The sequence below is a fragment of the Aotus nancymaae genome, unplaced genomic scaffold (assembly GCF_030222135.1).
Source record: "Aotus nancymaae isolate 86718 unplaced genomic scaffold, 86718_ANA_hifiasm-v0.15.2.pri h1tg000131l, whole genome shotgun sequence".
NCBI classification, from domain to species: domain Eukaryota; kingdom Metazoa; phylum Chordata; class Mammalia; order Primates; family Aotidae; genus Aotus; species Aotus nancymaae.
Genome location: NW_026988546.1, coordinates 1144983 through 1158406, shown reverse-complemented (window position 1 = coordinate 1158406; position 13424 = coordinate 1144983). Strand labels below are relative to the sequence as shown.

Here is a 13424-nt window from a genome sequence, read left to right as displayed (position 1 = left end):
GGATCCTACATTTCAGTAAAATGAGAATTGGAATTTCTCCTCTAGTGGCACTTCAGCTAAGGAGGAAGTTATTCTGGAAGCCATTAGCAGGCTGTGGGGTAGGTTGTGTTCCTGTTTAGGTACCGAGAGCTACATGTGCATATCAGTGTGTACATCTAAGTGAATTGACACAGTTTCAAGTCTTCCGCTCTGAGTAGACAGGTGTGTCTTTCAGAAGTTTTTTAATAGACATATTAGTTAATGTGGCAACAAAAGATGACAGACTCAAGGGGCACATTAGAATGGGTGAAGGGACAATTTAGTCAGAGTGAAGGGAAATAACGGGGCTGTGAAACTCTCAGGACACACCCTCAACGCTTCAGCAAGGCCCCAGTGAGCTCATGAAGCAGGGAGCAGGCTCCGCCATCCCTGCAGCCTCCAGAAGCACACCTGTCCTCTCAGAGCCCTGTGGGCTCCCATAGGCCTGAAGGAGCAGTGTTACTGGGTTCTGGGAGAGCTGCAGCCATGGAGAGGCTGCAGAGAGAGCTGTTGAGTGGAAGGTTGAAATTAAATATTTGGATCTCCTTTCCTGCCTCTCATCGCCTGCTGGTGCATCTCATTGGCTAAGCCTAGCTGGAAGCCAGAGGATAAGGGACTCAATGCAGTTCATACAGGTCACCCTCCTGGGATAGTTTCCTAGGATGCAAAGCAAGGATGTGTATCTGGAGGGGCAACCAGAATATCTGACCTGATAGGTGTATTTTTCAGCTGGAAAGGGCATACATATTGAGAGTAGAAATGTTGGTAAGTATAGAAAAGCATAAAGGAGAAAAAAAAGAATACCTATAATCTCATCAACCAGAAGCATCGTCTATTTACATTTCAGTATGTTTGTTTCTAGTCCTTTTCCATACATATTTTTCAGTAGTTGAGATCACACCATGCATGTAGTTTTTTGTTAGTTTTTGTAATGAGTTGGCACCAGAATTCCTCTTGGGGAAGAGACCTTTTGGTTTGGGGAAAATTCCTTGAGAAACTGGAATAGATGATATGGCTCTGACTACATAGGTATTAGTAGATCAAGCAAAGGATGGTTAGTATCTCTGTAGGAGAAAGTGGATTTGTTTATATTTACTGGTGCTTTTGAAGAGAAGGTGGCTAGGGAAGCATCCTAATGTGTGTGTGTGGCGGAGGGGCGGGGGGTTGGCCAAGGGGCAGGTTAAGAATGGCCTACAAAACTGATGACTTGTTCTCCCATTCTTCATACCACTAGAATTACAGTGTTGTGGAAGACTTAGGGAAGACCCGGGTCCTTTCTCAGGGAAGGGAGACCCATTCCCTGTTGAGTGATGGGCATGTAGCCCAGTCCTGGCTAATGAATTTTAAGGGCATTGTGCCAGAGGCTACTGGGAAGGGTTTCTTCCTGATAAAAAGGGAGGGGCATGTGAGGAGAAATTCTCTGCCCTGCATTGACTTCTGTTTCCTGTCCCAACTTGCAACTTGAAGAGAAAGGCCAAGAATTAAGAATTAGGTCTCATTAGCCAGGTGGGCACACTGATACATGTCTGTAATCCCAGCTACTCGGGAGACTAAGGCAGGAGGATTGCTTTGGGCCAGGAATTCAAGACCAGCCTGGGTAACATAGTGAGACCCCTGTCTCCAAAAAAAAAAATTTTTTTTAGTTAGCCAGACATAGTGGCATGTACCTGTAGTCCCAATTACTCAAGGGACTGAGGTGGGAAGATTTCTTGAGCCCAAGAGTTCAAAGCTTCAGTAAGCCACCATGATTGAGCTACTGCACTTCATATCCTATGGAACAGAGCAAGACCCAGTCTCAAAAGCAAAAAAAAAAAAAAAAAAAAAAATTAAAAAATTAAAAGAATTAGGATCCTAGCCCCCATTCTCAGCTCTGTTTATCACTGTCCTTCAGAGTCACCCAAGTGAGACTGTAATATCGCCATCCACTTTCTGTTGGTGTCAGCATATGGAGAACTGTCTGCAAATCAAGCCCAGATATTTCCTTCTCAGCTACCTAGTCATAAGGAACTCCCAGCAGGCATAGATGAGGATTGAGCGAGAGGAGACAATGCAACAGGAGTCAGTGTCAAAGGAGTCTGACTTACTTGTGTCCTCTGGACCTGCTTGAGTTCAGCCTTTTCTGTTTTTGCTGCACAGGTCTAATCTGTGGATAGGTGGGTCAATAACTATAAATTTATGTTGGGAAGCTCAAGTTACAAGGTTACTTGATATGATTCAGTGTTTATTCTTTACTAAGGGCCAGTAGAAAAGCAGAATTTTTTTTTTTAATTGTATTTTAGGTTTTGGGGTACATGTGAAGAACATGCAAGATTGTTGCATAGGTACACACATGGCAGTGTGATTTGCTGCCTTCCTCCCCTTCACCTATATCTGGCATTTCTCCCCATGCTATCTCTCCCTACCTCCCTACTCCCCACTGTCCCTCCCCTATTTCCCCCCAACAGACCCCAATGTGTAGTGCTCCCCTCCCTGTGTCCGTGTGTTCTCATTGTTCAACACCTGCCTATGAGTGAGAACATGCGGTGTTTGATTTTCTGTTCTTGTGTCAGTTTGCTGAGAATGATGGTTTCCAGGTTCATCCATGTCCCTACAAGAGATGCAAACTCATCGTTTTTGATGGCTGCATAATATTCCATGGTGTATATGTGCCACATTTTCCCTGTCCAGTCTATCATCGATGGGCATTTGGGTTGGTTCCAGGTCTTTGCTATTGTAAACAGTGCTGCAATGAACATTCATGTGCATGTGTCCTTATAGTAGAACAATTCATAATCCTTTGGATATATACCCAGTAATGGGATTGCTGGGTCAAATGGAATTTCTATTTCTAACTGGCGTGAGATGGTATCTCAATGTAGTTTTGATTTGCATTTCTCTAATGACCAGTGATGATGAGCATTTTTTCATATGTTTGTTGGCCTCATGTATATCTTCTTTTGTAGTGTCTGTTCATATCCTTCGCCCACTTTTGAATGGGCTTGTTTGTTTTTTTCTTGTAAATCTGTTTTAGTTCTTTGTAAATTCTGGATATCAGCCCGTTGTCAGATGGGTAAACTGCAAAAATTTTTTCCCATTCTGTTGGTTGCTGATCCACTCTAATGACTGTTTCTTTTGCCGTGCAGAAGTTGTGGAGTTTGATTAGGTCCCATTTGTCTATTTTGGCTTTTGTTGCCAATGCTTTTGGTGTTTTGGTTATGAAGTCCTTGCCTACGCCTATGTCCTGAATGGTTTTGCCTAGATTTTCTTCTAGGGTTTTTATGGTGTTAGGTCTTATGTTTAAGTCATTAATCCATCTGGAGTTAGTTTTAGTGTAAGGTGTCAGGAAGGGGCCCAGTTTCTGCTTTCTGCACATGGCTAGCCAGTTTTCCCAACACCATTTATTAAACAGGGAATCCTTTCCCCATTGCTTGTTTTTGTCAGGTTTGTCAAAGATTGGATTGTTGTAGATATGTTGTGTTGCCTCCGAGGACTCTGTTCTGGTCCATTGGTCTATATCTCTGTTTTGGTACCAGTACCATGCTGTTTTGATTACTGTAGGCTTGTAGTATAGTTTGAAGTCTGGTAGTGTGACGCTTCCCACTTTGTTCTTTTTGCTTAGAATTGACTTGGATATGTGGGCTCTCTTTTGGTTCCATATGAAGTTTAAGGTGGTTTTTTCCAGTTCTGTGAAGAAGGTCATTGGTAGCTTGACAGGGATAGCGTTGAATCTGTAAATTACTTTGGGCAGTATGGCCATTTTCATGATATTGATTCTTCCTAACCATGAACATGGAATGTTTCTCCATCTGTTTGTGTCCTCTCGTACTTCATTGAGCAGTGGTTTGTAGTTCTCCTTAAAGAGGTCCTTTACGTTCCTTGTTAGTTGTATTCCTAGGTATTTTATTCTCTTTGTAGCAATTGTGAATGGCAGTTTGTTCTTGATTTGGCTCTCTTTAAGTCTGTTATTGGTGTATAGGAATGCTTGTGATTTTTGCACATTGATTTTGTATCCTGAGACTTTGCTGAAGTTGCTTATCAGTTTCAGGAGATTTTGGGCTGAGACGATGGGGTCTTCTAGATATACAACCATGTCGTCTGCAAATAGATACAATTTGACTTCCTCCTTTCCTATTTGAATACCCTTTATTTCTTTTTCTTGCCTGATTGCTTTGGCTAGAACTTCCAGTACTATATTGAATAGGAGTGGTGAGAGAGGGCATCCTTGTCTAATGCCAGATTTCAAAAGGAATGCTTCCAGTTTTTTTCCATTCAGTATGATGTTGGCTGTTGGTTTGTCGTAAATAGCTTTTATTATTTTGAGATACGTTCCGTCAATACCTAGTTTATTGAGGGTTTTTTAGCATAAAGTACTGTTGAATTTTGTCAAAGGCCTTCTCTGCATCAATTGAGATAATCATGTGGTTTTTGTCTTTCGTTCTGTTTATATGGTGAATTATGTTTATAGATTTGCGTATGTTGAACCAGCCTTGCATCCCCAGGATCAATCCTACTTGACCATGGTGGATAAGCTTTTTGATGTGCTGTTGTAATCGGCTTGCCAGTATTTTATTGAAGACTTTTGCATCTGTGTTCATCATGGATATTGGCCTGTAGTTTTCTTTTCTTGTTGAATCTCTGCCGGGTTTTGGTATCAGGATGATATTGGTCTCATAAAATGATTTGGCAAGGATTCCATCTTTTTGGATTATTTGGAATAGTTTCAGAAGGAATGGTACCATCTCTTCTTTCTTTGTCTGGTAGAATTCGGCTGTGAACCCATCTGGACCTGGGCTTTTTTTGGGTGGTAGGCTCTTAATTGCTGCCTCAACTTCAGACCTTGTTATTGGTCTATTCAGGGTTTCAACTTCTTCCTGGTTTAGACTTGGGAGGATGCAAGTGTCCAGGAATTTATCCATTTCTTCCAGGTTTCCTAGTTTATGTGCATAGAGTTGTTCAATCTCTGATGATGGTTTGAATTTCTGTGGAATCTGTGGTGATATCCCCTTTATTGTTTTTTATTGCATCTATTTGGTTATTCTCTCTTTTCTTTTTTTATTAATCTGGCTAGTGGTCTATTTTGTTGATCTTTTCGAAAAACCAGCTCCTGCATTTATTGATTTATTGAAAGTTTTTTTTTGTGTCCCTATCTCCTTCAGTTCTGCTCTGATCTTAGTTATTTCTTGTCTTCTGCTAGGTTTTGAGTTTTTTTGATATTGCTCCCCTAGCTCTTTCAATTTTGACGATACGGTGTCAATTTTAGATCGCTCCTTTCTTCTCATGTGGGCACTTATTGCTATATATTTTCCTCTAGAAACTGCTTTAAATGTGTCCCAGAGATTCTGGTATGTTGTGTCTCCATTCTCGTTGGTTTCGAAGAACATCTTTATTTCTGCCTTCATTTCATTGTTCATCCAGTCAACATTCAAGAGCCAATTGTTCAGTTTCCATGACGCTGTGCAGTTCTGAGTTAGTTTCTGAATTCTGATTTCTAACTGATTGCACTGTGGTCTGAGAGACTGTTTGTTATGATTTCCGTTCTTTTGCATTTGCTGAGGAGTGATTTACTTCCAATTGTGTGGTCAATTTTAGAGTAGGTGTGATGTGGTGCTGAGAAGAATGTATATTCTGTGGATTTGGGGTGGAGAGTTCTGTAAATGTCTATTAGGTTTGCTTGTTCCAGGTCTGAGTTCAAGTCCTGGATATCCTTGTTAATTTTCTGTCTGGTTGATCTTTCTAATATTGACAATGGGGTGTTAAATTCTCCCATTATTATTGTGTGGGAGTCTAAGTCTCTTTGTAAGTCATTAAGAACTTGCCTTATGTATCTGGGTGCTCCTGTATTGGGTGAGTATATATTTAGGATCATTAGCTCTTCTTGTTGCATTGATCCTTTTACCATTATGTAATGTCCTTCTTTGTCTCTTTTGATCTTTGTTGCTTTAAAGTATATTTTGTCAGACATGAGAATTGCAACTCCTGGGTTTTTTTGCTCTCCATTTGCTTGGTAAATCTTCCTCTATCCCTTTATTTTGAGCCTTTGTATATCCTTGCATGTGAGATGGGTTTCCTGGATACAGCACACAGATGGTTTTGGCTTTTTATCAAATTTGCCAGGCTGCGTCTTTTGATTGGGGCATTTAGTCCATTTACATTTAGGGTTAATATTGTTATGTGTGAATTTGATCCTGCCATTTTGATGCTAGCCGGCTGTTTTGCCTGTTAGTTGATGCAGATTCTTCATTGTGTTGATGCTCTTTACCATTTGGTATGTTTTTGGAGTGGCTGGTACTGATTGTTCCTTTCTATGTATAGTACCTCTTTCAGGAGCTCTTGTAAAGCGGACCTGGTGGTGATGAAATCTCTGAGTACTTTTTTGTTCGCAAAGGATTTTATTTTTCCTTCATTTATGAAGCCTAGTTTGGCTGGATATGAAATTCTGGGTTGAAAGTTCTTTTCTTTAAAGATGTTGAATATTGGTCCCCACTCTCTTCTGGTCTGTAGGGTTTCTGCTGAGAGATCTGCTGTGAGTCTGATGGGCTTCCCTTTGTGCGTAACCCGACCTTTCTCTCTGGCTGCCCTTAGCATTTTCTCCTTCATTTCAACTCTGGTGAATCTGACGATCATGTGCCTTGGGGTTGCTCTTCTTGAGGAGTATCTTTGTGGTGTTCTCTGTATTTCCTGGACTTGAATATTGGCCTGCCTTGCTAGGTTGGGGAAGTTTTCCTGGATAATATCCTGAAGAGTATTTTCCAGCTTGGATTCGTTCTCTTCGTCACATTCAGGTACACCTATCAAACGTAGATTAGGTCTTTTCACATAGTCCCATATTTCTTGTTGACTTTGTTCATTCCTTTTTACCCTTTTTTCTCTAATCTTGCCTTCTTGTTTTATTTCATTGAGTTGATCTTCAACCTCTGATATCCTTTCTTCTGCTTGGTCAATTCGGCTGTTGAAACTTGTGCAAGCTTCGTGAAGTTCTCGTGTTGCATTTTTCAGCTCCATCAATTCACTTATATTCCTCTCTAAATTGTCCATTCTCGTTAGCATTTCATCAAATGTTTTTTCAACGTTCTTAGTTTTTTTGCATTGGTTTAGAACATGTTCTTTTAGCTCATGGAAGTTTTTTATTACCCACCTTCTGAAGCCTGATTCTGTAATTTCATCTTGTTCATTCTCCATCCAGCCTTGTTCCCTTGCTGGTGAGGAGTTGTGATCCCTTGTAGGAGGAGAGGCATTCTGGTTTTGGCTGTTTTTGTCCTTTTTGCACTGGTTTCTTCCTATCTTTGTGGATTTATCCACCTGTCGTCTTTGTAGTTGCTGACTTTCAGATTGGGTCTCTGAGTGGACGTCCAGTTTGTTGATGATGAAGTTATTTCTGTTTCTTAGTTTTCCTTCTAACAGTCTGGCCCCTCTGTTGTAGGACTGCTGAGGTCCGCTCCAGGCCCTGCTTGCCTGGGGATCACCTGCAGCAACTGCAGAGCAGTAAGGTTTGCTACCAGTTTCTTTCTCTGCTATCTTTGTCCCAGAAGGATACCTGCCAGATGTCAGTCTGATCTCTCCTTTATAAGGTGACTCTTTGGATATACAGGGGTCAGGGAACTGCTTGAGGAGACAATCTGTCCTTTATAGGAGCTCAAATGCTGAGCTGTGAGCTCTGTTGTTCATTCAGAGCTGCTGGGCAGGTGTAAGTCTGCTATAAGCAGGTTTAAGTCTGCTACAGCAGAACTCGTAAACCCCTTTTTTTCCCCAGGTGTTCTGTCCCGGGGAATTAAGGCTTTATTTATGAGTTTCCGTTGTGCTGCTGCCTTTTTTTCAGGGCTGCCCTGCCCAGCAAGGAGGCAGTCTAGTCACTGTCTGCCTGCAGAGGCTTTGCAGAGGTGCTGTGGGCTCTGCCCAGCTGCCATGTGAACTTCCCTGCAGTCCTGTTTATATGGGTGTAGTTAGAACTGCCTTGGCAATGGTGGCCCACCTCTGTAATGGCGGACTCTCTCTGTAATGGCGGGTTGCCTCGGCAACGGTGGGTTGCCTTGGCAACGGCAGGCTGCCTCAGCAATGGAGGACTACCTCGGTAGTGGTCTAGTGCCTTGGTAATGATGGATGCCCCTCCCCCACAGAGCTGAACCATGCCAGGTTCAGCTGTGCTTGCTGTGAAATTCTCAACCCAGAGCACTTCCAATTGCTGTTTTTTTTGTGTGTGTGTGTGTGTGGGGGTGGGACCAGCTGAGCCTGATCACTTGGCTCCCTGCCTCAGAGCCTTTTTTTTTTTTCAGTTGAATGGTTGACTCTCTCCCAGGTGTTCCAGTCACCTGTTGAAAAGGTGCTGGGATCTGTGTGATTTCCTATGCGGTGACCCACTGCACCGGCTGAAACAGTGATGCTGAGATTCGTGGGGCTTTTTGCCTAGGAATCTCCTTGCCTGGCTCCCTGTTTCAGTCCCCTTTTTTAATCAGCTGAATGGGCAAATGTGCCTTCCTGGAGCTCCTCTGGCCAACTAAAATGGCACCCAGACCAGAGTATTTTGTACGGAGAACCACTGCACCAGGGCACTGGCCAAAACAGCCATGCTGGCAACCCGTGGGGCTCCTCTGCCTGGTAATCTCCTGGTCTGTGGGCAATAAAAATCTGTCTGGAAATGTGGCATCCACTCACCCTCTGTGCTTTCACTGGGAGCTGCAGTCCTGAGCTGCTCCTAATCAGCCATCTTGTATCTTCTCTATCAAAAAGCAGAATCTTTTTGAAATGGATAATCGTTCCTGGAGAAGAGGGCATGGATTTGCTTCCAAACCCTAGAGTTCTGTACTGTGATTGTCCTATTAGTGCTTACCACAGTAGTCTGTTTGTCACAGGCTCCATAAAGTCAATCTTAGTTCTGATCATAACTGCTTAAATGAGCGTCATTCTCAAACATGACATTTGGGAAAGCACCAGAGTAAAAGAAAAAAACTATCTGTAGATGACATAAGACTTAAAAGCCTTTGTTGCATAACCAATGTTTCCAATTCTGTCCTGTGGACAAGGAGGACAGATTCTTATCGAATCTGTTCAAATAATTACATTGCCATGAAATTAAGAATACTCAGTTTCCAAATTCTGGAAAGACCAGGCAATAAGAAACATACACCATTTGCAAATTGATATGGTTTGGTTCTGTGTCCCCATCTAAATTTCATGTGAAATTGTAATCCCCACATGTCAGCAGATGGGCCTGGTGGGAGATGATTGGATCATAAGGGCAGATTTCCCCCTTGCTGTTCTCATGATAGTGAGTTCTCACAAGATCTGTTTGAGAGCATGTGGCACTTCCCCCTTTGCTCGCTCTCTCTCTCCTGCCACCATGGTAAGATGTCCTTGCTTCCCCTTGGCTTTCTGCCATGATTGTAAGTTTCCTGAGGCCTCCCAGCCGTGTTTCCTATACAGCCTGCTGAACTGTGAGTCACTTAAACCTCTTTTCTTCATAAATTATCCAGTCTCAGGTAGTTCTTTATAGCAGTGTGAGAATAGACCAATACACAAATGTTCATTTTAGTTTACAAGAATATAGTCTACTAAATTGTTATGAGTTATAGATAGCTTAAGATAAAGAGCTCTTTATATATTCAGAAAACAGAGCATTAAAACAACAATATTCCTAGCAAAACCCACAACCATCTCCCATCAGTTCATTCAGTCCTATATCATTAATTCCTGCTCTGCTCAATCTTAGGTTAGCAGTCTCATGAATCCATTTGTTTCTCAAGAGTTCTAGAAATCCTGACTCAGTCCAATTATGTGGCTTAAGCAGTGCCATCAGAAGTCTGTACCCAAAGGCACCTGGCATAGTCCTTTTCCACGGAGCTCTGAGACAGTCCATCTTTATTGAAGACAAAGCACCCTGGTCTGTAGGTGATTTCACGTCCTTTCAGAGAAGCATCAGAGTAAAACAGAACACTGTCGGTAGAATAGAGAAAGCTTATAATCATCAAAAGTGAAAGGTGTGATGAGAGTCATTACAAAGATAATGCAACTCATAAGAATATTTGCTGTTTCTGGGGCATGCAAAATAAGATGAAGTCAGTCAAAACATTATTAGGTAAAATATCTATAAATATAATGATTAACCCCATTTTCAAAGAAAAGCAGATGTTACATCTAATTTACAAAAATTAATGAACATAACCTTTTCAGGGAAAAAAATCTCAAGATATAAAACAACAAACCTGAGCCACAATATATCATAAATAAACCAAGTATATAGTTAGAATATACCAATGACAATGTTAAGTTTCTAGAAAATTGCAAAGGCTGAGAAATCCACCCACTCTGCCTTCCAGGAAGCAGCTTATTGTGAAGACCACCCTTCCCTATATGACTTGGATAAGACTCCCAGATGCCCCTTGTTTACTCATGACCAGGCCAGACAGACTTTCCAAATTCCAATTCTTTGCCTCATAAATGATTAGCTGAACTCTTTTGTCCCCATTGAACAAATGGAAATAAAATCAAAATCTTTGGTTCATATTCTCTCCTTCCCCCAAGGCTCCTAATCATTGGCCCACCCTCACCCTGAGCCAGCAGATAGCCCTGTTACTTCTGACAACAGACTGGGCTAGGTGCAATGGCTCACACCTGTGATACCTACAGTTTGGGAAACCAAGACTGGAGGATCTCTTGAACCCAGGAATCCAACAACAGCCTGGGCAACAAAGTAAGACTTCATCTCTACAAAAAATTTAAAAATTGGCCAGGTGTAGTAGTGCATGCCTATAGACCCAGCTACTCAGGAGTCTGAGGTGGGAGAATCACTTGAGCCCAGGAGGTTGAGGCTGCAGTGAGCCATATTCATGCCACTGCACTCCAGCCTTGCTGACAGAGTGAGACTCTGTCTCAAGAAAAAAAAATAAAGAAAAAAAAGATGGGAAGGAAGATAGACTGTCTTTGGGATAAGACATTCTTGGGTCTGCCATCATGTCATGACACCTTCCCATTCTGCTTTCCCATACCTGGATCTTTCTAGCCTTATTTACTCTCTTCTACAAAAGAAAAGCCCTTTGCCCAACCTTTGAGACACTTGCAGATCTTATGGTCAGAACAACCTCCCCCTGGCAATAGTCCCTTACCACATCCCCTTGCAATAACACTTCCAATAAAGTCTCTTTACTTAGTCTGGGTTTGTTTTTATTTGACTTGAGGAAAGAGATTCAGCAAATCTGGATTAGGTCTTAAACACGTATATATTAATGAAACTCCATAGTTAAGTGATGTGAATCTTCAATTAAAAACCCTGGCCCAGAAGATGGTAGATTCAAATTAGAGAATTAAAGTTGCAATCAAATTAACATTTTAAAAACTTACAAATTATAACTGATAACACTATACTGTTTTGTATAATATTAGAAAATGCAGCACCAGGAATCATAGACAACATATGGACAGCAAAGACATTGACAATTGTTGAGAAATTTCTGAAAATTTTATGTTAGTAATAGTCTGCCCAGGCTGGGTACAGTGGCTCATGCCTATAATCCTAGCACTTTGGGAAGCCGAGATCAGAAGTTTGAGACCAACCTGGCCAACAAGGCAAAACCCCATCTCTACTAAAAATACAAAAATTAGCTGAGCATAGTGGTGCATGCCTATAATCCCAGCTACTTGGGAGGCTGAGGCAGGGGAATTGCTTGAACTCAGGAAGCAGAGGTTGCAGTGAGCTGAGATTGCACCACTGCAATCCAGACTGGATGACAGAGTGAGACTCCATCTCAAAAAAAAAAAAAAAAAAAAAAAAAAAAAAAAGACCAGGTGTGGTGGCTCACACTTGTAATCCCAGCACTTTGGGAGGCCAATGGGGGTGGATCACGAGGTCAGGAGTTCAAGACCAATCTGGACAATATGGTAAAACCCCATCTCTACTAAAAATACAAAAATTAGCTGGGCATGGTGGTGCATGCCTGTAGTCCCAGCTACATGGGAGGCTGAGGGAGGAGAATTACTTGAACCTGGGAGGTGGAGGTAGCAGTGAGCTGAGATTGCACCACTGCATTCCAGCCTCGGCGACAGAGCAAGACTGTCTAAAACAAAAAATACTCTGCCAAAATAAAAGCATCTCTTCTGATTTGACAAGGTGATGCAGGGCAAGTGAGTCCCCAAATTGGGGCTTAGCCCAGGAAGGTTGTTGACTTGTCCAGGAAAGAATTCAAGGGTGAGCTTGTGGGGTGAGATAGCAACTTTTATAGAAGCAGCAGTGCACAGCAGCAGTGGAGATGCTGCTTCTTACAAAGCGGGCTACCCCGTAGGCAGTGTGCCCAGAGTAGCAGCTCATAGGCAGTTCTACAGTCGTATTTATATCCACTTTTAATTATATGCAAATTAAGGGATGTGTTATACAGAAATTTCTGGAAAAGGGTGGTAACTTCTGGGTCATTTGGTGGTCTGTGGCAGTAACAAGTGAGTGTTGCCATGACAGTGATAAACTGACGTGGCACATTAGTGGGCATGTCTTATGGAGAGCTGCTTCCACCCTGGCCCTGTTTTAGCTAGTCCTCAATCTGGTTCTTGTCCAAGTTTCCACCTCCAGGGTCTAATCCTGCTTTCTACCTCAAATGCTTCCCATACGATTTATTAATAATAAGCTGAATTACTTCTAGCACCTCTCGTTTATTTACAAGATGAAAGAACAAACCCTAAGTGATTTTACAGGGACCCTATGGGAAATTTCAAAGAGAGCTGTAGGTGTGAAAGATAACATTTAGGATTTGATTTGGGTAAGGCAGAAGTGTAATGTAAGAGGCCATCAGCTGATCCCAACTACTTTGCAGTGTAGGAAGGAGAGTTAAGGTACTGTAGGGCAGGAAATACAAAGTTTAAAAAACACAACAGATAGATACCTGCTTTGTAGAGGATGGATTTTAGGAGACTAGGTTAGCTTGGAAGCCTCAATTCCAAGAAGCTGGATAGCATCATTATCAGATGCTATGGCTAAATAGTGGTAGCCTTGGCAGAATGTGAGCTTCTTGAATGAATGGAATGGAGAATGGAATGGGGAATGGAGAATGGAATGGAATGGAATGGGGAATGGAGAATGGAATGGAATGGAGAGTGGAATGTAATGGAATGGAATGGACTGGAGAATGGAATGGAGAATGGAGTATAATTGAAAGGAATAGAGAATGGAATGGAATGGAAAAAAATGGAATGGAGAATGGAATGGAATGGAATGGAGAATGGAATGGAATTGAATGGAATGGAGAATGGAATGGAATGGAGAATAGAATGGAATGCAATGGAGAAAGGAATGGAATGGAATTAAATGGAGAATGGAATGGAATTCAATGGATAATGGAATGGAAGGGAGAATGGAATGAAACGGAGAATGAAATGGAATGGAGAATGGAATGGGGAATGGAATGGAAAGGGGAATGGAATGGAATGGAGAATGGAATAGAATGGGGTGG

The 13424-nt window shown here is 41.9% G+C and overlaps 1 protein-coding gene across 1 annotated transcript in view; it reads left to right on the top strand.

The window, feature by feature from the left end:
* The window catches only part of KANSL3 (KAT8 regulatory NSL complex subunit 3), a 79856-nt gene extending 68718 nt beyond the window's left edge, over window positions 1-11138 (top strand). The window contains exon 20 of the mRNA XM_064371281.1: window positions 10513-11138. Within this exon, the coding sequence (XP_064227351.1) occupies window positions 10513-10608 (96 nt within the window). The 3' untranslated portion in view covers window positions 10609-11138. The remainder of the gene's footprint in view (window positions 1-10512) is intronic.
* Window positions 11139-13424: the final 2286 nt, after the last annotated feature.